We start from the raw sequence: 27,470 nt of genomic DNA, 5'->3' as shown, positions 1-27,470 counted from the left end.
GGAGATATCAATGTGCCCTAGATGAAGGTAGCATTCGTTATTATTATTACAATTATTATTATTATTGTTATTATTATTACCAGTTATTGTGTTTCAATGTGTTATGGCAGTAGTGACAGCATAGACTGAAAACCAAGAGAAAGTAAGTCCCCTGCTTGGGAAATATCTAACCACACACCTCTGCAAAATGGGCTCCAAATAGGGCAAGAACTATCTTGATACAATACCTATTTTATCTGTCCGGAGAAAAGATCATGTGAATTCAGGGAAATACACAGTAGAATATACAGCAGACAGGTTTTCCCTCACATAAGTGTGGAGTTGTTTAATTTTTAAATGTAATCAGGTACAGGCAGTGAAGGAGAGTACATCCAGCAGGTGTGCTAATGCTATATTCTCTGATCTGCCTCTTCCTTTTAACAAGGCCTAGGTGTTCACTTACAGAAACAGCTGGAACTTAAAGTCATTTCAGCCCAGTTTTCATGAGAACTCTCTTTCAGTAGTATAGCTACTGGTAAGTAAAGGAAGAAATTACGTGCCAGAAGTGATGGGTTCTTGCAAACAGATTATCTGTGTTAATTCTGGTGTAAGCTGTGGAAAATAATGGCCACTAAATGCTACAACTGTATTTTGACATTGAATGTTTATTTTCCACACAAAAAAATTGATACTGAGCATAAAATACTGTAATTAAATATTACATCATATAATTAACAAACATTGAACTGTTGTCTATATGCACTGCTTGTATTTTGGTTATGTTTCTGACTGCCAGTTTTGTATTTTATTAATGCCTACAGTGTTATTAATCTAATAACTTATGCAGTTTAAAGGCAGAATCAGTATTATGATCTAAAGGAGTAAAATATTCAGCTAACTTAAGACACTGGTGGCCCAGACAAAAATAATTAGTATCAGTGAGAAATGTAAAATAATGCTGTGTAAGCAATTGCTGTACAGCAGTTTTTAAAGTGCCAATTCATGAGCAAGTTGGACAGCACACAATAGTCAGTGTCTGAGAGCAGAAGTGGATATAAAATAATCTCATTTAAAACATGGCTTACCTTAAGGAAAAAGTTCAAAACAGAATGTTCTCAGGCATTGTTACCACTTTTACAATGTTTTCAAAATAGCAAACACTTTATTCTGTTCTCATGCTGAATTAGGCCACAGTTTAGCTCTTATTTGTTTTTCCCTCTTGATCTGTAACATGCCTGATTTCCTCTTCACACTGCTACTCCCATCTCCACAATTCCCAGATCATGTAGGTTTTGGCTCCTGACCTCAGTCTGCTATTAAGTTTGCTAGTTCATTCTCTCATTTGGCAACACTTGAGACACAAAGCACACTTAGACGACTCAGCCATTTCACACAGGCACTGAGTAGCTGCCAGATGGTAATAGCATTCCATCATAACCAAGCAAGACTGTTTCAAATTGAATAGCTAGCAGGAATATTTCTTGGTAACTACCTAAAAACTTGCAATAATAAGATTAAGATTTTAATAAACAGCTATTAATTATTTAAAATGTTTGTATTATGAATACAGGTTCCTGAGATTTTTCCATTTAAATGAAAATGGAAAATAATTTCCTTGATATTACATTAACAAAATCAGGGTTTTCTACACAGAAATACAAGTTTGGGGGGAAAAAAGACCAACCAAAAGACCCAAAACAAATACAAGAACTCCTCAACATAGCAGAGCAGACATAATGCAAAAATTAAATAACTCCCTGCATACTCTTAGAAACCTCTTCCCAATGTCTTTCTGCAAACAAGAAATTAAGTTAGCCAAAATCAAGTAAAAAATACTGTCTGGGAGCCACAGGAAATGGAAGTTCTTTGCATCATTGTTGCTGGGCCTCTTCATTTCTTCTAGAGTCAAGTCAGAGGTTAAGAATAATGACTAAATAACAGCGTGTCTGTTTTTCAGAGACCCAATTAACCATGGTTGCAAGTCATATTAGAAAGAGCCTACATATGGACTGCTGGAAACCCTTCAAGACAGATTTTATCTTATATCCACTTTTGCATGAGAATTTCTTTCTTTGTTTGTCTCTTTTGATTAGGATGAATATTTCCTCAAGACATCTTTCCACCAACCGCCCCCCTACCCCGAGGATGGACTCCATTTTTTGTCCACTCAAAAAGGTTTATTTTGATGTTTTTTCAAAATTGATTTTACGTCCTTTAAATGGAATTTACACATGTGTAAATATTCATTAATTAGTACTGATAGAATGCACGGTAGTAAGATTCCCTCAATTAGCCCCCGGCGCCGTCTTTCAGACACAGCAATAAACCCTGGGATATGGGAATCGCCCGGCAACCATTGCCGCAGGAAAGGGAATCGGTGTGATCGGCGGTCCCCGTGATGGCATCGCTCCGCCAAGCTCCAGGTGAGAGCGGCCGTTCCTCCCGCCCCGCGACTGCGGCTCCTGGGATAACGCTGCGGCACCGGACAAAAAACACTTCCCCACCCTCTACATGCGCCTTCCGAGGGACTTCAACCACACACACACACTCCCCCGCAGGAATGTCACCAAATCTGAACAAAATACTGCCCTAGCGGAGGGGCTCGAGTCCACTCTTACGACTGATACTGGATCTACTCCGGAAATTTCAACACGCACCCTTTGGCTCCTCCCTGCTTCGGAGATCCTAGGTGAAACGGGGACTGCCGCAGCCGGGACCGCAGCCCCTTCGCAGCGGGCTGCTCCGGTGACCCGACGGGTGCCCCGCTTGGCTCCCTGCACACCCCACACCCCCCCAGTCTGACCGGTTCCTCCCACCGGCTCGGCCGCAGGTTTTCCATAACGCATTCCCAGACCTCTCCCCTCTTGGAGCGTTTTCACTCGTGGTGCAGCGACACGAGGACGGCTCGAGCTGCCGCGCGCATTCCGACGCTGGTGTTTAGTCCGGGATCTCTCCGTGTCCACTGGCTCCTGCGGAGTCTCGGGATAATGTCTCCTTCATGCCCACCCCGCAGGGCCCATGCCCTTCGTTAGACGAAGAGTCCTCCCCCATTCCCGGCTGGCTTCCTGCCATCCAGGGTACAACCTGCGGCTGGCACCGGCAGCTGGCACACCGAGCTACCTGCACTGGGGGTGTTTGTCTCAACCCCCAGCGGGCAGGCTCTGCTTGCATACCGACACACACAGAAAAAAGGGGATTTATTAAGCATCACAATGCAACCAACTGTCTACTACAAGAATAGTAAACAAACACTTGCAACCAAACTACAGCCTGTGGAATTCCTGTCCGTGTTGGCAGGCCAGGGCTACATTTCTGAAAATACATGAGAAATAAATCACAACAAGCTCCATTCAAATGAAGCAAAGCAGTGTAAATATGAATTAATCAATATGAAGGGCCAACAAAGGCTGCCCTGAGGTCTCCACTTGTCCTCACGCAAAGAAATATTTTGACAGAGCTACCTTCTTCCACCATTCCTCTTAAAACTACATGAATTGCTTTTGTTTGGAGATATATGAGAGGTTTTTTTTACTGAAAGCAGCAGAAAAGAGTCAGGAGAAGGGGAAGAAAACAGCCCTGTGGTCTGCACAAGACAAGTGTGGGCACAGGCCCCCTTGGCTTGCTGTGAGTCTTTTTGAAGGATTCGATGGTACGGGTGATCTGTGCTACCCGGGAGCGGGGTGGGTCAGTCAGCACGGTTGGTCGCCGCTTCCTCGTGTCCTATTTTAGGGATCCGGGGGTACTCCCCAGTGATGGAGCCGTGTGATGCTGGTCAGCTGGCCTGAGGAGGGAGGGCTGTGCGGGAAGCACTCTGATGTTGGCATCCCCGGCTCGCAGCCCCGGTGGTAGGCTGGATATCCTGCTGGGAAACACCAGAGGGCAGCCTTGCCTGACCCGGAGCGTGCCTCAGGAAGCAGCGCGCTCATGTCCCCATGGCCGGCCTCGTGCGGGGCCCCAGCGCCCTGCACTGCGATCTGTTCTCATCGGGAAAAGAAAGGCAGTGTAGAATTCAACAGTCCTGTTTTGTTTAAGGAACTGCAGTCCGTTGGTAGGGTGGGAGATTATTTTCATTTTTTTAAATTGATCCTTGTGTTTTCAAGGTTTAGCCTTGTCTGCCCTGGCGGGGTATGCAGGACAGATGACAGAGAGTTTATGGATTCAACTTCTTGTGAATTGTACAGCTCTATTGTGTGCCTATGTTTCTCAGGTTTGTATTACAAGGATTGACGTTGCTTGTTATGTCTGCTTACACACTTTATTTATTATATGTATTTATATATAAACATAAACTACATTTATTTATGTAGTTCTTTACTATGTGAGCAGTGGAAGAGGGTGTTTGTGATGAGCCAGTCATAAGAGGACATATCATTTTACTCAAGTAATGGTGCCAGGAGAGTGGAAACCACCAATCTGAATCGAGCCCTTGAAAAACATCCTTCTTAGATGGGTGCTGTGCTGGAGGGAAGTGTGAGGGGGACAGGCAGGATGGCAGCCAGAATTCACAAGGTCCCAGTTTAACACAGTCATCTACTCAGAGCAGAAGCAAAACAAGCCAGTTGTTAGGAATACATATCTCTATCTTCCTACCATTTTAACAGGAAAAAAAGAAGATGCCAGGAGCTTTCAATAACCATGCTTTTCATGGTAAGCTGGAGAAACACAGCAATCCTGATCTGGAGCAGATGGTAAGGTGTGAGCTTCAACAGTTGTTATGGGTTTTCCTATGTTTGCTTCTAAAATCTGAGAATGCACTTTCCCTTCTCACAGGTTTTTGGGGTTAGGTGGTTCAGTAAAGGGGCTCCCTATTACCAGCTTGGCATCCGGGGCTGGGCAGGTGGGAGATTTGAGCAGCTGGGCTCAGCCACATCATCACTGCGATCAGGTGTCCTTGACTTAGGGTGGAAGCAGATGTGTAAACAGAGTTCTGCTGCTTCTTAGAGGAATTAATTGTTTCATTAAGAAGGGATGATGGGCTCTCAGATTAGGTCATTTTTCTTTTGGTTTGAAAGAGAAAACTAATGAGAAAAAAATTACAGCACCAAAACTTCACTGCTTTTTATTCCCCATTTTCCAACCCAGCTCTGGACTGGAAAGCTCAGCCCCTGGCCAGGCACATCTTTGCTCCTCAGTGATTTCCCCGAGGAGGTAGATAGCAAGTAAGGGAAAGAGAAAATTATAAGGCAGCAGACACAGGAAAAACAAACATACAAAAACGCTGTTATAATTAGATCCCTTCAACTACGTCAGTGAGAAAACAGAAGGGTCTATGCATGCACCATAGTTACTGCCGACAGAGATACACGCTACAGGGAGGCACGCTACACCAGAGCCGCGCTACTTTGCGGGGCAGCAGCAGCAGCGGCAGCGCCGGCGCCCGGAGCACGGGGCACGGAGCAGAGCCTGCGGCCGGACACTGCCCCGGGACCCCGCTGCGACCCAGGGCGAGCGGGGCGGGGCAGCCCCTTGGCCCCCGCACCGCCGAAGGCGCCGGCGGAGCCCCTGGCAGCGCCCCCAGCCGCGGGAGCGCTCTCCACAAAATCGGATTCCTCGCCACAAGCCAATAATTACACACTCAGGAGAGGCATTGGTTGTTTATTTCAGAGCTGCGCGAGCTCCGGGGTATTCCAGAGACGGAGCGCGCCGTGCCGGCCTTGCCGCTACATTATTTACACGCACAAGTTAGGAGTCAGCGACTTCTCAAGTACAGCTCCGCTATCACGATTAGTCGGAAATTTCCATACCTTAATACACCCCAGATAATTTCTACGCATGCTCAGGGGAAGGGTTTTCACCTGGTGAGGGATTTTTTTATCTACAGGCGTGATTTCAAGTATCATAATGCACATAGTTCAGCTATAGGATACATGGAGCTTGAGTGTATTGCCAAGTTATCAATGTATCTAACATTAACATCTTGATTTACTACATCCGCACAGCTTGTTAGTTCCCGGATGTCCTGAACTAGACGATGCTAGCCGCTCCCTGTTCCACTGATTACGTCTCCTTTCTTGCTGATTAGGCTTGAAAGCATACAAAGATCTTACACCGAAGCACATCCTCACTTAAGGCAATCTTGATACACTCCACATTTTGGGACAGACGGGCAGGTCCGCCCTTCCCCCGGAGCAGCACGGGGATGCAGGCTCCCGCCGGCGGCACAAGCCCTCCTTCGTCCAGGATGCCCGCTGGGAAGGCGCAGTGGGAGCTGGCAGCCAACGCGGGGGCGGGCCGCGAGTGCGCTGCGCTGGGGCGGCAGGTTCAAGTTCGGGGTGTCCCGCAGTGGGGAGCCTGTCCCCATACCCTGGGTGTCATGTGGGATCGCAACAACTGCAATCACATGTGAGGCCGTACTGTCCTGCCGTGTGATCTTTGAGGTCCCTTCCAACCCCAGCCATTCTATGGCTGAGTATTGTGTATATGTGTTTACTTTGCTTTATCACAGAGCTCACTAATCCAAGTTCTAAAAATAGAGTAAAAAAATTTTAAAAAAACAAACAAACGAATTCCAACACCGCAGTGTTGAAAGGAAATAGTAATTTCATAATGATGGCGTTTGACAGAAATCCAGCCACAAACAGCCACTGGGCTGTAGTGCAGCTTCACGGTGTTACAGCAGCCTTCAGCACGGTGCTGGTACTAAAACGCATCACCAGGCTTGTGCCATCGTTGGGACACTGCCCTGCTGTGAATTTTGTTCCCCTGATACTGACTGTTTCTGTTGGGAGAGGTAAGTTTCAAAAGGACCCAGCTGACTAGAATTTGGCCTTTAATTTCATTTAACTACTGTGAATTTAATTCTCTGCCCCACCCATGCACCTCCTGCTCCTTCCCCGTCTCTGACAGAGGGAATTCTTCAGAACACAAGATATATCAATATAAGTAGGATAAACCCCTATACACCCCTCAAATAAAGCAGACTCAAGGGAATTCATGAGAACTGCTGGAAAGAAACAGAAGGTGCATTATGTGAAAAACAAGTATATTGCTCAGGAGCCATCCCTCTATGAAGATGAAGGCTGAGTTCTTCGAACCACATCATTTTGTCAGTTTCTGAAGTTGCTCCTCTCATGCCAAAGTGTCTATAGGAATAAGCTTTGACCATGCCAAAAAGCAGTGAATAAGTACATTTCCTCAGCCACTGCCTATGAAGGCATGGCCCAGAGCCACACAGTCCAAAAGTCACTTCATATTTTAAAACCAGATTTTGAGAAGCCCTGCAGCCATCCAGGAGCAGAAAGAAGACAGGCAGAGTGAAGAGATAAACTGGGGAGGATCAGAGGCAGCAGCAAGAGAAAGAGCAGAAGAAGGGAGGTTTTTCGTGTGGCATTACAGCAAGCACACCTGTGAAAAGGCTCTGCTGTTGCCTATTATTTTTAGTGGGGAGAAGGAAATATGAGCTCTCACCTCCAGGGAGAGATATGTTGGCATACTCCAGCACAACTGGAAAGACCAGTTTCAGTGTGGAAGAGAAGGAGCATAATTAATTAGGTTTTCAAGGCTGTATGCACTCTGCTGGGCTGCAGAGTCAGTTGCAGTCCCCCAGCTGTTAAAGCTTAAGGAATAATGTCCATCCAGCTTGCTGCCTGCACCTCCCCTTTCATTATAAAATGTTCCCAAATCAAATTGCAGGCAAAGGCTTTTGTCCCCATGGCACACTGCTGCTAGTGCCAGTGGCACTGCTGCTGCCATGCCTGCCTTCATGTAGCAAGTAAGTGCTGATGGATGGCAAGGTGTGGAATGAAGGACAAAAGGCTCCCTAAATCTGCTTCTTAGCAAGAATTAGTGCTGCCCTACTCAACACCTTCTAATCCTGCTTTTGTGCTGCAGACTGGCTTGCCCACCTCACCTGTGACAGGCATATGCTCTGCACGCACTGTTGTCTGCCACAAAAAGCTTGTAGTCACCAAAATGAAGCCCCTGCCTTTTGGCAGGAAAGTGGCCTGGACTCTGCAAATGCCCAGCTGATGGCACTGTGTCTTCGTCAGTCTGCCTGTCTGGAGGAGAGCAGTGGGTTACCTGCCTGTGATCAGTGCCTAGAAGGATTGCTGTAGCACCAATCATAGTCCATGACCTGCCATTTTTACCCTCCAGTTAACATTGAACAGGGGTGCTGGCACCTGAAAACTTTGCGGAGGAGGAAGCTCTTGTGCACACAGAGACCGTAGCCTGGGCACAACGGAGCTGGAGGCTGTGACATGGACAGTGTGCAGAAAAAATCACGTCGCCAGAGGTTTATGTCCAAAAAGGAGACAGAGGATTCCTGTAACTTTATTCATGAACAAAGAGAGAGGCCATAGGGCATTTCCCCCTGGGGTGTCTCAAATTGTTGGAGGATGCAGCCTCCTTTTTTCCTAATTTCCCAGCAGCATCACCCTCTTCCTTTCCCCATTGGCTAAGGTACTTGCAAGGTATGGACTCCCTGATCCATGTACTGTATGCCTCTCTTAAGATACAACCCCCTTTTTGTATATTAAATGATATTCATATTCTATTAAGTCTTTGTTCTTCTTCTCTAAGTTCAGGAATTTAGCACGACCTTGGCTGAGCAGCAGTCCATGTCAATTAGTAGTATTTTCTGAAACTGATAATTTCGCCTGTTACTTACTTATCTACAAATCCCTGGCCCTGTCGACAAGCAGATTCACACAGTCTGTTTGTAAAGACACCTTCATCTTACTTCTTCCAAGAGCAATCCTGGCTCTCCTTTTGGGAGCTGTGGGTGGTCTGAAAGCCTGAGGAGCAGCTGGTGACAGCCCCACATCTTCCTCCCTAGGACAGCCAGCTATGACTGCAGCCGAACATCATCAGCACTTTCTAGTAAAGAAAGATTAGCCAGTCCTCTTCCACTTCCCCACGGTGTCTGCCTGCTCTGTGGGGGAGAATGAACCATGCTGCAATTAGTTGGAGATTTCCCATGCCCAAGGTGGTCACCCTGACCAGTGAAGAAGCTCCACAGCATGCTCCTCTAGAGGGTGCAGCTGTTGCCAGAGACCTGAAATGGAAATCAGACTGTCATAGTGCTCAAGAAAGCATCTGTGTACAGTGTACACCTTCCTTCACAGGAACAGGTGACTGCTGCTATTGCAATTTGGACGTGCCTGACTTGAAAAGCCTGCCATTTTCTGGCCAGCTGGTCAAACAGGCAGCTTGCTGATCACTGACAAGCATTTATAATTTATAGCATTTTTTACTGAATCCTCCTGGGGCCACATCCTCTTTTTAAGTAGTTGCAGTTTTGCTCAGGCAAGTAGAGTTTTACTAAAGTTGTTGGGGATATTTGAAGTATTTTGTAAAAGATTTGAAGAGCAGAGAGAAGGCAAAGTGATGGAGGTTGCAAATTTGCAAGCATTTTTTCTGACTTTGCTGTGACCTGTGTTGTCTCAGGGCTTCTGCCACACCCCCACAAGCACCCCAGACCTGGGTATCAGCAGCACCCATCGCTGCACTTCCTGTCCCCACCACGCCCCAGTCTCCCTCAGTGCCTGCTCCTGCAGGCACCTCTCTGGCCCTGAGCTCCACAGCCCTCACCCACCTGGGGATGCTGAGGGTCCGTGCAGAAGAGGACACCATGTGATGGCTGCAGGGGCACACCCGCCATTAGAAGAGCCTGCATGTAGGTCTGTGTGCCCAGGGTCGTCAGGGTGTGCCACCTGCCAGCTGTGGCCTCGCAGAGGACAAGCAGGTAACAACACGTGGCACTATGCTCTGCTAAGGTCACTAACTGAAATAAATTTTAATTAAAAAGTGCCATGTGCTGAAAGCATTTAGGGCGCGTCTTGGTTTTCATTTGAAAAGTGCAGTGAAATCCTGCAGAAACCAGTGTGAGTCTCCCCATGTTACTGGAGCCAGTGTGGAGTGCCTAACTTCCTCATGTCTTCTCAAAGTGAGCACTTCAAACAAATCAGTGTTTAAATTGTAAGTGAATCCAAGACAAAACACATTCTAAAACAAAGCTTTAGGTTTTTTAGATCTGAATCTGTCTATTCTATCTGTGAGTGAAATGTAGACAGATTGTATCTATGGGCTTGTTGCCTGTGCCAACGAGGGACCCTGCAACTAGCAATTCCACTTAAATGGTACTTGAATGAACTAGAACACACCATGCATAAGTCCTTTGGGTCCCTGTTCAAATAATTTTAGGGTGACATGGTTAAAAATACTTGATTGTGCATATCTGCTCTCCACTCTGCTTGTAGTGCAAGTAAGTGGGGGGCAGACAGAGCCAAGGGCAGTTGAAATTCCAGCATAACATTTTATATTGGAGTCAGACCCCTGGTTTACCAAGCACTACACAGCGACCCACCTACACAGAGAGAGGAACTGCAGGATGGACATGCAAGGAGGTAGCAATACATCTGTGTCTTGTTGCTAGCATTAGGTACAAAGCAAGGTGATCAAAGTTTAAAATAGCAGCAGAAATACACGGCCATTGACTGATCCTGTAAAAGGCAGGACAGAGATTGGAAGCTGTTGTCCATTTGCCTACCTTCACTGAAGTTACTGGGGCAAGCCAGTGCTGCAGAATGCACACAGCTTCCATTTTCTTTCCTTGAGGATGTTTAAACTGTGAGACAAAAAATTTGACATCTAGCTTGAAAAAGAACCGAGAGAGAGAGAGAGAGGGAAATATGGGGAACTTTGTCCCAGATGACAGAAGCAAGAGTCAGAGCATAAACATGACTGTGGGACACCTCAGGTTCCAGGAGAGCTGGAAGAGGAGAGAAATATCATGGAGGCAAGGCCTGGGTGGGGGAGAGGTATAGATTATACACAGAGCTCAAGGCTGGGTCCAAAGGTTTGGTTTTGGAAAATCACAGAGAACAGCAGAGCTGAACAGAGGCACAGCTGGGTGATGTTTGGGTAGGTGAAGACAAGCAGTGTAAGGTAAACAAGTGGAAGGGAAGTGGCTGAGCATGTGGACAGCAAAGCACAGGGTGAGTTTTATGTGCGGCATGAAGATCAACTGTCTGTTCAAAGAATAGAAAAAAATAGGACTGCAGCAATTGAGGTGAGGTAAGAAAGGTGATTCAGGGATGTGATCCTCAAGGACAAAAAGACAGTCATAAAAGGGTTAGAAGTCACATTTCTGCACTTCTGTGAAGGCAGTGTTGCATATATTTGTGTAACCACTTCAGGGAGCAGTAATGGATGAAGGATCTGACCCTTTAACTTCTCAGATCTTGCAGTGAATTCTGGCTGCACAGCAAAAGAAGATTCGCAGCAGGAAAAAAACCACAGCACTTTTTGGGCTTGATGAGCCATAAATCTCCTTAAGGAGAAGAAGCTGGGGAGCATGAAAGGGTGTTATAATCCTGTCCTACACTTACTGTAACTGAAACTCAGAGGCAGCAGATCACCTTTGCCCCAAATGCTAATTTTCTGCTACCTCCCAGAGAGCAATAACCTCTGGTGCATCACCTTGGGTTGCAGTCTGATAAGGAGGAGGAAAGGACAGGAGCTGGGGGAGGTCAAGTACTGTCAATGCCAGTGCTTTGTGCACAGTCTTCTGGCTCTGGACTGGGCCAGTCAGGAGGTGAGCTTCTCATCTGTTCACACTTCTGGCAGCACTCATAGGCTGGCTGTGCCCAGTAAAAAATCATGTCAGGTGTGTGCACCGCAGGCTGTGGGGGGGACAAATGCTGACACAAATCAGCCCTGCCTTGGAGGAGGAGAGAAGTGGGGCACACAGGGTTGACATCTGTCAGAAAGTCATCAAGCTGGCAACAGTCCTTTAGGCAAGAGGCTGGCAAAGCTCACAGCAATCCTGGCACGTTGTGAGTCCACCCTCCGGGCAGGCTCAGAAGGCAGAGGCGGGGGGCACTGAGAGAATAGATCTCAGGAAGGGTCACTGGAAGCCATACCACCCAGCTGCAGCACCACAGCTCATCTCAGAATAAGGCTTTTCAGGGCTGGAGCTGGCCCAAGAGGTGCCTTTGAAGACTGGAGACTTCATTGCACTAGGATTATTTTTGTGGTGAAAGATTTCATGTCGTGGGCTCTAATAAGATGAACTGCCCTTTGCTGGTTTGTTAAAAACCTAGATTAGATATAAAAGAGAGCAGTTTGTTCTTACAGGAGAAACCAGAGCAGAAAAAAATGTTGCCTTTTCCTTTCAGAGAGCTGCATTGTTTCCAGTTAGGACCGTGACAGAGAGCACCATTGCTGGGGAGCTTCCAAACCCAGGGAGTGCTGTGCATCCATGCATGCTGTGGGAAGCAGTTGTACATTGTCGGGGCATTAAAGAGCATTAAATTACATTCCCTAACGGGCTCTGAGCTGCTGGTCCTCCATTTTCTAGGAGCTGACTCAAACAGTCGAGCATGGCTGGTTTGGTTTCCCGATCTTCATGCGTAGGGGTAAGAACAGGCCTAGTGCCCCACAGGAATAAATATGGCTCAATGCACACTGAGTTGAGCTGAGCTGAGTTATTTATGGAGGATATGGCAGAGCCAATGTGCTGCTGAACAGCCATGGTGTTTCTCCCAGCTGAGGTCTGTGAGGGAAGCTGTGGGCAGCCTAAAACCTTCACAGCTGGCATGTGTAACCATGCCCTTCTGGCTCTGCTTGGGGGAAGGGGACATGGAAAATTTTCTCATCAGCACGCGTCTGAGCAGAGAAATTGCTCCTGCTGACAGCCCCCAGTGAAAATCATTTGCTGGCTTCTTTGTAGTGTTGCTTAATAGAACGCACAATGAGTTTCAGTGAATATGCATTTCCTGTGATGCTATTTTGGTGTCAAAATTACTCTATCAGCAGCCTGTTTAAAATGGGGTTATGATGGAGCACCGGTCTTATTAGCTAATTGTGCCTGCTAGTCTGTGGCTCTGTATTTCACAGTCATATTACAATGGTTGGATGATGGGCTCGGCAGCCAGGATACTTTTAATTCCCCCTGGATTTTATTATTGTGACTGCAAAGGAAGGAACAGAATAGCAGATGAAGCTGTTGCTGTTTAGGCTTATGATGCTGCCTGTGCCTGGTACTGAGCTGTGCCCTTAGGCTGAATGAGTTGGCAGGACTCATCTGCAAGAGTGAAAACAAAAATTTTGTATTTGTCTAGGTTTTGTGATACAAAAAATTTTAACCCTTTGACTCAGGAGCAGCTGCTCTTTTTTTTTTCCAAAGAGTAGACTACTTCAGTGTGAAGTGCTAGTAAGTTTTAACAGCTTCCACCTGCACAAGCACACCACAGGGATATCTGGACATATGTGACATACTCAGTACCCCGTGCCTAATGTGTTACCACTATCACACCAAGGTGCTCTGTGTCCTAGCCTGCAACACTGCATCATTTATTACCAGACCTTCTTAACATTTTTTGTATCAGAACAAGCAGCAAGGACAGCTCTTCCCCCTTGCAAAAGTAAGACACTCAAGGGAGGGTCTCTCCAAAATCTCCTTCTGCTGCAAATCCAATGATGATCAGACAGAAAGAGCTCATTTGTCTTCATAGGACTTTTCCAAACACTTCCATGCAAATGCTTAATTCTAGCCAAAGCAACTTAGTTTTGGGTTTTTTAAATTTTTTTTTTTTATTTCCAGCAACAGCTGTGTTCATTACAGCAGCTGTAATTGGTAAAGGCAAGCACAAATACTCACCCTGCAAAGAAACACTTCACTGCCATCCCTCCAGTAAGCATGGTATAGATAATGTTCTTGGATCCCCTCTGGGCTTTCCACTTCAGAGGAGGGTCTCTGAGTTCTGGCACTTCATTGCTACTTTACTGCCCTTTCCAGATTAGATTTTCCATTGCCTTTTCCCTACTTACTGCTTTTCTACCCTGATCCCTCCAGTAATAGTAGCTGGAAAAGATCTGCAGGACCTTAGTGGGCGTGGGCAGAGCTACAAGGTACATGCAAATAGAAGGCTGGCCCACAGCAGCCTGGACACCAAACAAGGTTTCCCCATTGCTGGGACTTACCCCAACTGAAGTCCTGCCTCTGGCTTGGCAGGTCATCAGTCCATTCCCTCCTTCCCCCCAGTTCCTTCACCATGTCATGGCTGGAGCCCTCCTGGAGCCCCACCACAGTGTGTGACCACGTATCAAATGTTTAGCTTATTTCAAACAAGAGTTCATTTGCCCCTGTGGCTTAAAACCTCAATGTGTGCTTTTTACTTGCCTTGTTATGTGCTATTCTTAAACTAAGTTCAGATGGTGATTATGGAAAGGTGGGGGGCCCTAGCCCATGAACATACTGTATAGTTCTCCTACACTCTTCATTCAAGCTTTGATTCCTTATTATTTCTTCCAGAAGCTTAATAGCTTTTCAAGCTGTTCATCTTCTGGGAAATTCAGACCTGCAAGCACTTACGCTGGTCTTTTGGGGGAAAAAATTATATTTTTATAAAGCTGTCAAGCTTCATCTTCATCATAAACAGCAAGAACCTCACATGCTCTTCTGGCAGGCTGGTCTCCTGCTGCAATGCAATACAGATCCTTCTGAGGTTTTCTTGTCCTTATGTTGTCCCATAATGCACAGATCCAACACCACAGCTTTCAAAAGCAAGCTGTGATACTCCTCGCCTGGAGGCAGTAGAGCTTCTGTGACCATAAGAAGGAAGAACTCCTCCGCAGCCCTCCTACCCAACCTTTCAGAACAGGCAGCAAACTCATGCTCTGAAATGCTTTTCCTTCATTCAGCAATGTTCAACACCAGGTACTAAAGTTAGGTCTCTTGTTGTCACTAGGGATAGTGCAATTTTGAGAGATTTGAAAGAGACCCAGCACCCTTCCAACAAGTGGATTTTTCTTCTTGCAGAAAGCAGGCACAGTGAACTACCAAGACCCAGTAAAGGACTGGAGATGATTTTCTAGTGGAGGATTGAGTTTTCAGATATTTTAACTCTCAGAAGAGGAATGAGTCTGAGGTGTTCACATCTGTATAATCTCCCTTGCATGGGTTGCAACTTCCACCCAATTCATTGCCTCTTGAAGCTGCAGAGAGGTATTTTTAGATCCCAATTTCACACACAGCCTTACCTGCCCCTATTTCATTCATCCATCCTCCTGCGGTATCTGAGTGCCGACTGATCTTTAATGTACTTGGCCTTCATGGTATCCCCTTCCTTGAAGAAAGCAAGGCATGAAGAGAGCAAGTGTAGGTCCCAGGCTACAGAGGAGGTCTGTGGTGGAGCAGCAGTGTGTTGGCCCCAGGCAGGTGTCCAGATCTTTGAGCCATCCTTTTCTCACCTGGAAGCAAAGGTGGGGGGACATGGCAGGCCCTTGCAATCAGAAGTAGCTAGACCACCCTACTCCATCTGGCATCGCCAATGACTAGCAAATGTTCTTTGTCTAAGGTTTGTGTTCAGGACTTAATAGTTAAAACTAGAATACAAGTAAGAGCTATCAGAAAAGTAAGTAAAAACAGGGGACATCTTATCACTATTTCTGAGACTGTGGCAGCCTTTTCCTAGGGCACAGGGTTCAGGTTTGTGATTTCTTCTTCAGAGGACTGCAGTGTGAAATGCCTGCTCACCCATTTATTTGTCTCCCACTTGATTACTGTCAGCTGAGGTAGTGAGATACTACAATTCAGTAGCTTCTGTCACAGGCTTTATTTCTAGCTTTGACTGCTCTGGCAAGGGTCTCAGAAAATATACTCTGGTGCTGGATTTTCTTCCATTTTATTTTTAGTGTATCTAAGGTAAACAAGAGTAAGCACTAGATGAAGATTATGCAGTAATCTGCAGTAATCTGTCAGAAAAACAGCCTTTTTAGGTTTTCTGTGTGCAGGAGTGCAAGCTCCATCCATTTCACACATTCTTAATTTAAACAGTAATTAGAAATTCTAAATAATCTCTCCCTAGGCACTAGCTAATCTTCATTAAACATCTAAATACCAGTGACTAAAACTGGGTCAGCTCCTTAGTGGCCTGCGGTGGAGGGAAGGAGCCATGCCAGACTCCAGTAGCACAGGATCTGGGCTCCCTTGCTCAGAGAAGGATCCCCTTTGCTGCACACTAAATGCTGCATAGAGAGGGCCCCATCCTCTCCACGCAGAAGAGCTTGTTCAGTGGCCAAGGACCTGTACTGTGCTGCTAGCAAGCAGACTGGTCCTTCATCTCCAGTGGGACAGCAGGGCTTTCCAGGGAGCAGGGATCTGAGGAGGCATTTGCATGTGGTGTTCTGCAATTGCCAGTGCCAGGGACTGAGTCCCAAGGCTAAGTAATCGGAGGTACATGCCCACTGCATGCAGAATGTCTTGGCAGTGGGAACTGCTGTGTGGTTGAAGGAAAAATCCTGCATCTGCAGTTCCAGTCCTCTGTCTCCAGGTCCCTGCTCACAGCCGGAGAGCAGTTTTCTTCCACACACCACCACAGTAACCTGAAGCTTTCCTTCCTTTCCTTTCCATGTCCCATTCTGTTCTCTCTGCATGTGCTTCTCTCCCTAGCCTTCTGCAGCCCACCTTTAGGTGCTTGCTTTTTTTTTTTTCTCCTGGAAGTCATGAAACTCATTTCAGAGCATCGATCTCTGCAGACAGTGCTTCAGTCCCTCACTGCTAGAGGGGGTGAAAAAAGCTAAACAACTCCTGTTCTGCAGTTCTGACACAGGCAAAATACAGTGGAAACCAGACAGGGTTTTTACAACATGTATGTTTTGTGCCTCCTGACCCTAACACCTCTACTGGTGAAGGGTATCTCTGGAGCCTCTTTTGCTCCAGGCAACTAAACCCATCTAGCCAAGCAGCTTCACTGCTAATAAACCATGAAATAGACACTCCGAGCCAAAGGGACATACCTTCACAGGAACTGCAGAACACTGACACGCAGCAGAACACTTTGGGTTCATAGCATGGGACCCTGCCTGTGTGCAGAGGTTCTACCCGATGGGCTCTCCGGTCCTTTTCCTCCTGATGGTATTGACTGGTCGGCCTCAACAGCATCAGCCTAAGTAGCAGTAGTTTCCAGATAAAGTAAATCATCTTATGCAAAGGCAATACTGAAGTGGTTTGCAGTGAAGAGTAATAGAAGCAGAAGACATGGTTCAGCTTGGCTTAAGTGTATTAGTGTAAAAAAAGAAAATGGCAGCAAAAAGCAGAAATCTGCTGTGCCTATGGGATAGAGAGGGGAAGGAATCTTTATGACTGCATGTGCCTCTGTTACTGCTTCTACTCACCATTCATCTTTGGACATTCAAGCTCATTAGAACAGCTGTGCATTGGGGAGTGTGCACAGGACCCTTGAAGAACAAGGAAGTGCCACAAGAGATGCTGTGATATGCAGCTTGAATGGCTGATAATGCATAACAAGATTTCCTTCATGCCTCCCTACTGTGCATTGCCCCATAGCTGTCCTGGTAAGGCAAAGCATAGGTTATGAGCCAGTATGCTCCAGAGAGCCTTATGAGCCCTGAGAGTCCTACTTCCCGGGTATGAGCAAGGACTTGTCTGCATGTGTGACCACAACCTCCCCTTCCACAGTGAAGAACTTTCCAACAGCTTCTGTACGTGACTGACCTTCAGCACACCCTGTAGCCTATCAGAGAGGCTGAGGAACATGGTGATGGGTGACACTCTTGGCCTAGAGAGGCAATTTCCAACATGCTGGAGAGAAGCTGAGAAGCAGATGTGAGAGGATCACTGAGGATCAGTGAGAAGAAAGGCAGCAAAAATATCCTGACTTTGGTCTACCAAACCCCATTCACACGCTCATCTCAGAAAACATTAGCGTCAAAATGCTTTTCTTGGAACCCGGACAGTATGTCCAGTGTTACTGCAGCTACTCAGCTAAAGGGCAGGGACAGAGTAAAGTAAAACTTCAGCAAAAATTTGGCTTGCGTCTCAGGAACATGAGATTGTATTGTTAAGAAGAGCAGGGCTTACACACACCGCATGGAAGACATTGAAATCTCTTTCTTACTTAAAAGGAAAACTTTATTTTGATACATTAAAAAATCTATACATTTCTTAGACTAAAATACAGTTTTGCATCAGTATCCTGGCACGTCAGTTTACACAGAAAATCTAAGATTAGATCAGCACTGTTAATTTCTTTTATCTTCTTGCATTCACAGCTTGCAGTATAAAATACTTTAAGTTCTCCAGACAACAATAAACAGTGTCACATTTACTTTTCCCATTCTCAGAGGAGGTGGCATTCCACTGGAAAAAGGAGCACTTGTTAGTTGATCTTGATTCAATGTAAATCACTAAGCCAGTCCAGGGGTTTGATTGCCCTGTTAGAAGTATGAGTGAAGTAGGATGAAAAATTCATTTCCAGATGAAGCTTTGATGGACTATGACAATGCAAGTACTGTCAAGCCTTTAAAATCTGTTCAGAAGATTTTCCTTTTTCCTTAGGGTAGTTTCTGTAATCAGCAACACAATCCATTATATAGAAATAATTCTCTTCTGTAGGTATAGGATTCCACCTTCATTTTGCTCTGAAGAGCTCCAGAGTAAAATAAAAGCAGGACACAGGAAATGTTGCTGTGAGATACCTGAATTGGAATGTGAATTTTCTTAACTACTGCAAAAAATTCTGTGGAATATTTTCTACCTGGTCTCCATGGCTCCACCTAACTTCTGGCAGCTGCTTTCTAGCCTACATTAGAAACAAAACCATCTTTCTGTTTTCTCTTCCCTCACTCCCCAAGGAGACACTATGAAATTGTCTGTGGCGCTGTTTTTCAAATGAGATACTCTCCCGTTTCAGTCTGAGCAGCAGGGAGGGATCCAGCTAATACTAACATGGAGCACATGTGGTATTTGAGAGTTAAAAAACATGGTTATAGTGGGAACTCCAGTCAGTGCACAACTTCTGCTGGGTTTCATAAGTAGTCCTAATTCCTAATTTCCTAAGTAAGTCCTAATTTCACCAAACCTTTCTGAAATAAGGTATCCCTATTCCCACTCAAGCCAGAGAAGAGAGGTGGTACACTTGAGGAACGGGAGCCCCCTATGCTGCCAGCATAAAACAGGAATGCTGTTAGGTATCTACTTGTAAGTCACATACTTAGAGAGGCCATTAACAAAATCAGGCTAGTTCTGTTAAAGTGAGCTGGTACTTTTACTCTGAATTCTTGCAACTTTGGTTCTAAGGCAAGTCCCATGTTTCTGCTGAAAAGTACCAAATGCTTCTAACACCAGATTCTGCTCATCACACTCAGTGAGGACAGGGGAGTAGAATCTGATGGGTGTTTGCTGGTTTTCTGCTAGTTCCATTTTAACAGATGTCTGTCAAATGAATGCCACATAGTTTAGCCTCCAAAAAGGTATTTTCAGATCAATTTGTGCTACCAATTGTCCCGAGAAATATTTTCATAATCCTAGTCTCTGAGGAGCTTTGGCTTGATTGTATCAGATTGCAAGACTCATCACAGCTCCATCCCAGACCAGAAATTTTGCCTTTTATACATGACCCACATCACAAGAGACATGTTTCACCTCTTTTCTCATCTCTTTAAATACAAAAGAAAAAAGTACCTCAAGAACAGTATTTGCTATGGAACACAAGAAATATAGATTTACTAGTCTCCATAATCTTGTTATGTGATGGAAATAACAGCAGAGATGAAATAGTTGGAAGAGCATTTGAAAATGAAATATTTAGAGTAAACTTTCATCATCCCAACAAAGAAGCCGAGTGCAAGAAATGCTTCAAAGAACTCTCTTGGGTTTTGTGTTGGGAAACACGAGGGTCATTTTGTTGGTCTTTTTGTTTTTTTCACAAAGATGAAATAGGATTTCTGTGTTGATAATGTGACACAAGCTGTTCAAGAAACAATGGGCTAGTGATATTTAGATTTAGTAAACAGTATCTGCACAGGCCAAGCCATGATTTAAAAAACAGGAATGCTGTTAGGTATCTACTTATAAATCTTAAGACTATTTCTTAAGATGACTGTGCCATATTCAATACAGCATGTAATATGCACTCTGAACTAAATGCTCACTAGATGGTGATGAGTATATGTCTGCTACATGCATTTTATTCTGACTCTATAACATACATTCATAGAATACGTCATAACCACTCAGAGCAAACCACTAAAGTGCATGCCCTGAGGGCACATTAAGTATGTTGTCTCCAACACTGGCTGCTCAATTGCCAGAACACTAATACAGAAAGGGCTCATTTTTGCTTTATATCCCCATTATGTGCTGAAAGAGTAAGAGCTAACATCCCCTGCTCCCTCCATGAAAGGGAGCACTGTGAAGCAGGCTAATTGCCTACTGCAAAAAAAAGCCCTTTCAGAAAGAAGTAACCACCCTGAGAAGATGCTGTACAGAAATGCAGGGAGCAAGTCTTGGATTAACTGTTGGGTAAGTGGACCTGTATACTGGGTTAGGCTGGATGAAGTTAATTTTCTTTTCAGCAACCTGCAAAGTGCTGTGTTTTAGATCTGCAACCAAAACCGTTTTGATAACACAAAGCTTTACCTGTTGCTGAGTAGTGCTTGCACAGGGTCAAGGCCTTCTCTGTTTCCCACTCTACCACCCCAGCAGTCATTTGGGGTTGGCCAAAAGGATGAGAGGGCACACAGCCAGGACAGCTGACCTGAACAGACTGAAGAAACATTTCACACTATATAATGTAACACCAATAAAACTGGGGTGGGTGTGGTTCTGAAGCCGTTGCTGCTTGGAGATTGGCTGGGCATTGGTCTGCTGGTAACTGATTGCCTTTGCTTTTTTCTTTCCCCTTCTTTGCTTAATGAACTACATTTATATCAATGCTTTTTTGTCCTTTCACTGCTTTCTCCCATCATGCTGCAGGGACTGAGCAAGCAACAGAGTACCATTGTATGTTACAGCCGTGGTCAACCCACCACAACATTTAACTGCATTTTCCACTGTCAGTTCTCCTAGTTGTCCCTTCCAGGACACAATTTCCCACTGAAGAAAGTCCTTTAGTTACTATGCCAAGCTAAGGCCACATTTAGAAGGCCGTCCTGGTTCTGGCAGCTGGGAGCTACTGGACAGCTGAAGATGGCCATCTGATGTGTTAAGTCTAGCTGTGGAGCAGCAATGAAATTCTAGAAGTAATTGGTTGCACTTTTAACCACAGTGATGGAGTAATACCACAAAAAAAAAAACCAAAACAGTCTCACCTCAGGACTTTAGCTCAGCACCTACTCCCCCTCCCATTCAGTCCAGGTGATACCCTGAATCATTGCCTCAGGAAGGTGAAAGGGAATGTGGTAAGATCAAGGGACAAAGGGGAGCTGACACTGACACTTGCCACTCCTTTACTCAGAGAGCAATATGGAAATGAGACTCAAAAGAACAACAACAAAAAAATATTCTGCAGGACTGGAAGAAGCAATAAAGATGACATGGTGCTGTTCAACTTCCAAACAGAAAAAATAACATGGAAAAAAAATTAACAATTTGAGGGATGGTATGCTTTTTGTCCTCTGAAACCTAGCTGGTCAGAGGCTATGATGCCGAAACCAAATGCTGGGAAGCGGTAATCTCAATGATTGTTTCTAAATCCAAACTGTCTAGCCTAAATCTCCAGTCTTTGAGCACTACTCAATTCAATGGACTTTCTGAGGAGATGATTTCTCTGTTTCAGCTGTCTCGTCTGCTCCTCTGCATTGTTATTCTCAGTGCAGCATCACTCTCTACTTAGTCTAGACTGCTTCCCACAAAGCAGACCATACACTGGCTTTAATAACCAACAATGAGAAAAAGTATTTAATCCATCACAGCTGGCAGACCCCAGTACCCCTACTGCCAAAATTTATGTACGGGATTTACATGCCAAAATGTCCTCCCACTCCACTATCCCCACTAGGAACAGAAAGCAGAGTCTAAATTTGTCCTGAAAAGTTGTTTTTTCAGAATTCTGTCTTCTGCTTATCTCTGTGCACGAGACAGAGCTGGAAGAGGGCAGCTTGTAGTTTGGTTGCAAATGAACTTCAAAGGACATTCAAAAGCTTTAAAGGGCCACTGTAAAGCCTGTGTGTGGATGAAATGCCTTTTTGACAGGACTGAAAAGCTCTGCATGCTGGATATACACTCAAGAATGGTGCACACGTTTTTATTAAGAACTTTGTAATGATATAGATTTCTCACTTAAATGTTACAACTACCCATAGAAAAATGTTGCCTGTATCTTTTAAACACCATGTAAATAAACAAATTTATTTTTAAGACAGGATAAACTGCTATAAAAATGGTGTACAGTCAAGTCATACAAAAATACAAAATTTGTTACCAACTGCAGTCCCAGTTGCAATTACAGAGAAAAGTCCCCACCCAGGACTTCCAGTGAGCGGAGAACATAAACTTGCGGAGCCAGTCAGGGAAGAAATTTTTTATCAAAATGAGCAGAATACAAGGATTCTTTAATTAAGCACCTCCAATAACCTCCAAACATGATGAAAACTAGCTTCACTGGAAGCAACTGGGTACTTGATAAGACTTTTAGCCTTGAAAACCAGTTTCTAGGATTCATCTAAGCCAGTTTTTAAATTTGTGTTGCTGAACCCCTCTGATCTACACAAATACTGGTGCTGAGTGCCACTGCTGTCTTAGACACTGCAAGAATGTCTCCTTTCCACAAACGTAAGGCTGCCCCACTGTTTCTTCTGGGCAAGTCTGACCTCTAACTTGCACTGAGAGGCCTCACTAGTGCTCCAGTTTAAATCCCTAGGCTGAAGCTATAGTCCAGTCAGCATTTACACAGATGTGTAAGTTACAACTTCCATACTTATAGAGCCCTCCTAATGCTAGTAGTTACAGATACAGTTCACTTAAATGAGTAAGTGCTTCCCAGACTGGATAATGCTCTTTGTCTCCCCAGCAGCTATCCTTTCCAAACATATCTTTATTTTCATACCTTTCGAATAGTTTGGGATCTGTGATATGAAAAGTGTAAATTGTTTTAATTGGCTTACAGAAAAAAAAAATGTAACAAATTTAAGTTATCAAATGACTTCTGGAAGCAAAAGTGAAACATTTTACTATTGCCAAAAGATAAGAGCACTAGTTAGCTACATGATACTACATGATTTTTTAAACCTTCAGCAGCAATTTAAAGGTCTGATAGTCTGAAAGGAAGCACAGATAACTGCTTACTTACTAAACCTTGATAACACGAGTTGTGCATGTCTCTACCTAGACATACCTCTCCACTCCATCATAAAGCTTCTGTAGAAAGGCTCTTACTCTTTTTCAAAAGATTTTCTTGAATGGAGTGATTGAACCATTGAGGCATCATTATTTGTAGACAGCTTGTATTTAGTGCAATAATTTTAAAAATTCTGCTCTGAAATATTAACTTTACAATAACAAAAATAGTTTTCTTAAAAAAATGGTAACAAAAGGAATATATAGCATAGACAGATCATTAATTCTTAGCAAATACACTTAAGCATTTACCATTTCACTATGCTGAATAATTGAATATTAGCATTCATATCTGGTGAGCTTCCAGACTGAAAATAAATTTATGTATCTAATAATAATAAAAAAGCATGTTCTCGTGTCATTATTTAATAACTTCAGATAACTATCCTGGCAGTTTTACTTCCAAAGGAATGTTTCTCTGCCCTTTCTGGCTTTAGCCACCCTCTACAGTATGTACAAATATGGATCAAACAACAGGCAAGGAATGATCCCTGCTACCTCCCAGAGCTTTCTCATTAGATGAAATGAAGCATACAGTACTTTTTTATGTACAGTAGTACAGTTCATCTCTCTTCCCATCCTCAGCATCTTTGTATCTAGTCATGAATTAATCACGAGTATGGCTAAGACTAAGCTTTAGCAATCTGTTATTTCAATTGCCTGTATGGAGAATCCATACCCTTCAAAGGAACACTGCTGAAGTGTGAAGGAGGCTACTGAACTCAAGGGGAGGATAGAGGGCAATGGGTATGAGGGGTAAGTAGGGTAAGCAGGAAGTTAATTGCATATAAAAATTATCTGTCCCCATTTTGTAGGTTCTGTTTAATAGGAGATGCAAGGGCTCCCACACACCTAAATACCTGAGGAGTTGGTTATTGTGATATCTGATACTGGTAAACAAAACTGTACCCTGCCAGGGCTGTAAAGTAAAATAACTGCTTACAAACACATTTGAACTGGATGAATTCTTGCTGAAACCACCTATTGAAAATCTAAATTTGAGACTTTCCTTGATTTTAAGGTTTTCTGTACGTCACTGTCCCGAATTTAATGCAAATTTAAAATAAATTAAACAAGTAAAACTCTCAGCAGATTAGCAGTGTCATGGGAAATCTGTCTCTAAACCCAGTCATGATTTCAAATTATCTTTACAATGATACTTCCTCCAGATTTTAAAATATCGAGCAGATAAGAATCAACATTTCCATGACCACAACAAATAATTTAAGAAATGGAACAATGATAAAGCTGCTTGTAAAAGCCACCCGTATGAAAAGAGTACATGTTTCACAAAAATAATTGTTAAAAAAAGTTTTAAATCCCTGTTCCTTTTCTCTGATTTTGGCTGTATATTTATATATATATATATATATATATGTATGTATGTATATATGTATATATATACTGTTTTGGAATGTCAATGGGTTCCAATATGGCTGGCTAGTTTCAAGATGAACTTGCTCCAGAGGCCTAGAAAACAAAGTCATACAGTACAGTCTTAGACAAATGCCAAAGGACAAGGAGAAACTGAATCAAAGGGGTCACTGGAAGCCATAAAGAAAGAAGCATGAAAAGGTGGGGTTTTTTGTTGTGCCCTGATATGAGAACAGAACATCCTAAGTGTTTCCTCATCTCTGCTACTAAGATCTACTTTAAATACAACTGCACTTAGGGCATTTCACTTTAAGAAATAATTGTCATATCTAAGAAATATCGGCATTTCACTTTAAGAAATAATTGTCAGATCTAAGAAATATCTGCATTTCAAGGAAACTGAAGCAAAACAGTAAAGACTGTGTTTTTAAAATAAGAGAAAAAAGTAATATTGATCTAAATTTCAGACATGCAATTTTGGGACTATGGGTACTACTGATACATAGCAGACTCACGAATGATCCTATTCTAGATGTAACTGAGGCCATCTATCAGTACTTTGGGGAAAGGTATCAGAAATTTAACTGCTGTGTCCCATCGTTTTCAGGAAGTGAGAACCTAGTATTTCAACGTTAAATCAACTGGAGCTGAATGCCCAAAAATGGAAAACCACAAGGCCCAAACAGTTCCAAACAAGACAATCACATGAGCAGCAGAACTGGGAGAAATTCAGCAGGTGACTACTCCCATGCTGAGCCCCAAGTGCTCAGCATCTTCCCCAGCAGTCCCATGACGACTTTCAGCCAATACCAGGCTCAAGAGCCGAGAAAAAAATTCCTCTAAGAATAAGACCACCCTTGATTTGCAAGTACTTGGTTTGTGCTTTTACAGGGCTGGGGGTAAATAAAGTTTTTTTAACATCCAAGCTTTAGGCAGTCAAGTACAAAAGTATAAGTAGCAGCCTGTGCCAGCTCTGACAACAGCATGAGTGGAAAACCACTTAAGGTAAACCAATTATTTGAATTAAGAATTCAACATAAAATTTTGAACTGAATTTTTTGTACATATGACTAGAGAGTTTTCATACCCAATTCTCAGTCATTTTCATGACACATTTGCATCTATATAGCATTTAGGCTGCTTTGAAAATCCCAATGTTAGTGTCTGCTTGACCGGCTAGAATTACTCCCAGAAGAAAACAGTAAATGAGCATTGAATTAGTTTTTTATATGTATAAACACAGCAGCATTTAGGCATAAGCAAATCTAGAAATTGGTATGCCATAATGAAATAGCAAAACACGCAAAGCTACACATCTATCCAGTCTATAGCAGGGACCCATTCCAGCTTAGTCAAAAAATGCTCATGCAACATGGCTTCACATACATTGTTGAAAAAATAAATTCTTCTGTTAGCATACACTTATTTAGATTCCATTTGGTTAAAAAATTATCCCCATGGTATAGAAATACGACCCCAAACACTCTGAGAAAGTGATGATGGAAAAATACTCTCTCTTACAAAGTCATAATGTACAATGACAAGTCATACCTTGCCCAGCCTGGCTCTCCATTATACGCTCTCTGTTCTCCACCTTCCAAACTTATCCTCCTATCTGTTATCTGTACCATATATAGTGTTCCTTATTCCAGGCTACTCAGACATGCAACGCCTTCCTAACAGGCACACCATTAGTAAAACAGGCTGCAGAAGCATAAATGATGCATTGTTCACTGTCTGTGCATCTGACAGTGTGAGATGGAAAGAGCACACAAGAGACAAGCAACATAAGTAGTTGGCAATAAAACAAACAACTGGGAGAAATGTCATTTGAGCAGGTTGAAAGGAATCACTGTATCCAATTCCTTGGCACTGTGTAAGATAATTTGGTGAGGGCTTTAAATACCTGGTTTTACTTTGCAACAACGGATGCACTCAGTAGTGTTCTTCATTTCAGGCTTTTGTAGGGAATGTAAGATGAGCAAAAATTGTTCATCTCAGGGCAAAGAAGAGCCCAATGAATCTCAGAGCCGTCTTATTTTTAGACTATTCAGCAATTGAGGTGTCTGCATATACCACATATCATGCGCCACTAATCCTAATGAAATTATACTGCATTTGTTTCATATGAGACAGTTCCTTTCATCTTACTTTTACAGGAGATGGTCTCAGCTGTGACAAAAACTCTGCCATCCAGGTGATAGGCAAGCTCACAAACAGAAAAAGCAGAACATCTTGAGTGATACAGAGAACAAAAACTTCTCCTGAAGAAGTGCAGTCAGTAAAGACAAAGAGGGAGAAGAAGTAAAAGTGAAACTCTTGGAGGATCGCCACCTCCTCATCTGCACCTACCATTGGTTTTAGCTCTCTGCCCTCAGCTCCACCTCCCCGGCCAGCTTCTTTCATAGATTTCCTACTGTTCTCCACAAACTCCTGAAAAACAGTAATGAAATGACAAGTGCTTTCATAGAGCAGATTCCAAACATCAAACTCAAGACAGAACTTCAAGATGTAACTACTCAAAATATCCAGGCAGTTTGCATCTCCCACTTCTCTTGCTTAGACTTGACCATGAAGTATCAAAAAAGCCTGCCAAACAGCCACAAAGGCCTCCCTCACTTAATTCTGGAAGCCAGACAAATGTTTGCCTTGTGTGCTCTTACAACTTTCACATTTACCCTGCAATGCTCTCCTTTATGGGGAAAGAAGGTAAAAGGCTGGTTTTCAAAAAAAGCAAAAAACAAGCCAAAACCAAACAAAAAATAAACCGTAACAACAAAAACCCCAAACAAACCAGAATCCCATTTACTGCCTTGTATCCTGTGCATAATGTTAGAACTCCATTAAACAAAAGGACTTGGAGGTAATTACTTGCAAGGTTTGGGTGATTTCCCTAACTTTCCTCAATACAACCTCTTACATTTTTCACCAAATCACAATCTCCTTTTCATGAAAATTAGAAAAGGTGCTAATTCAATTTTAAGCAATTTTTTTCTCCTAAAGGCAAGAATTCTGCAGAAAATGTCAGTAAACT

The 27,470-nt window shown here is 43.7% G+C and overlaps 1 protein-coding gene across 5 annotated transcripts in view; it reads right to left on the bottom strand.

Annotated features, from left to right (window-relative positions):
- Window positions 1-624: 624 nt before the first annotated feature.
- The window catches only part of SLC44A1 (solute carrier family 44 member 1), an 88,306-nt gene continuing 61,460 nt past the window's right edge, over window positions 625-27,470 (bottom strand). The window contains exons 15-18 of one of the 5 annotated variants that reach the window (XR_004237367.1): window positions 26,789-26,869; window positions 16,723-16,871; window positions 14,965-15,174; window positions 625-10,546 (exon numbers count right to left, since the gene is read on the bottom strand). Coding sequence is in view for 4 of the 5 variants with exons in the window: in XM_032095359.1 (XP_031951250.1) it covers window positions 26,579-26,869 (291 nt within the window). In the remaining variant the exon portion in view is untranslated. Of the gene's footprint in view, window positions 15,175-16,722; window positions 16,872-18,058; window positions 26,870-27,470 lie in introns of those variants that run through there. The other 4 variants (XM_032095361.1, XM_032095362.1, XM_032095363.1 and 1 more) reach the window with 4 other exon arrangements.

The sequence above is a fragment of the Corvus moneduloides genome, chromosome Z (genome assembly GCF_009650955.1).
Source record: "Corvus moneduloides isolate bCorMon1 chromosome Z, bCorMon1.pri, whole genome shotgun sequence".
Taxonomy (NCBI): Eukaryota; Metazoa; Chordata; class Aves; order Passeriformes; family Corvidae; genus Corvus; species Corvus moneduloides.
The sequence above is the reverse complement of the archived record's forward strand: the minus strand, read 5'-3'. Positions and strand labels throughout refer to the sequence as shown.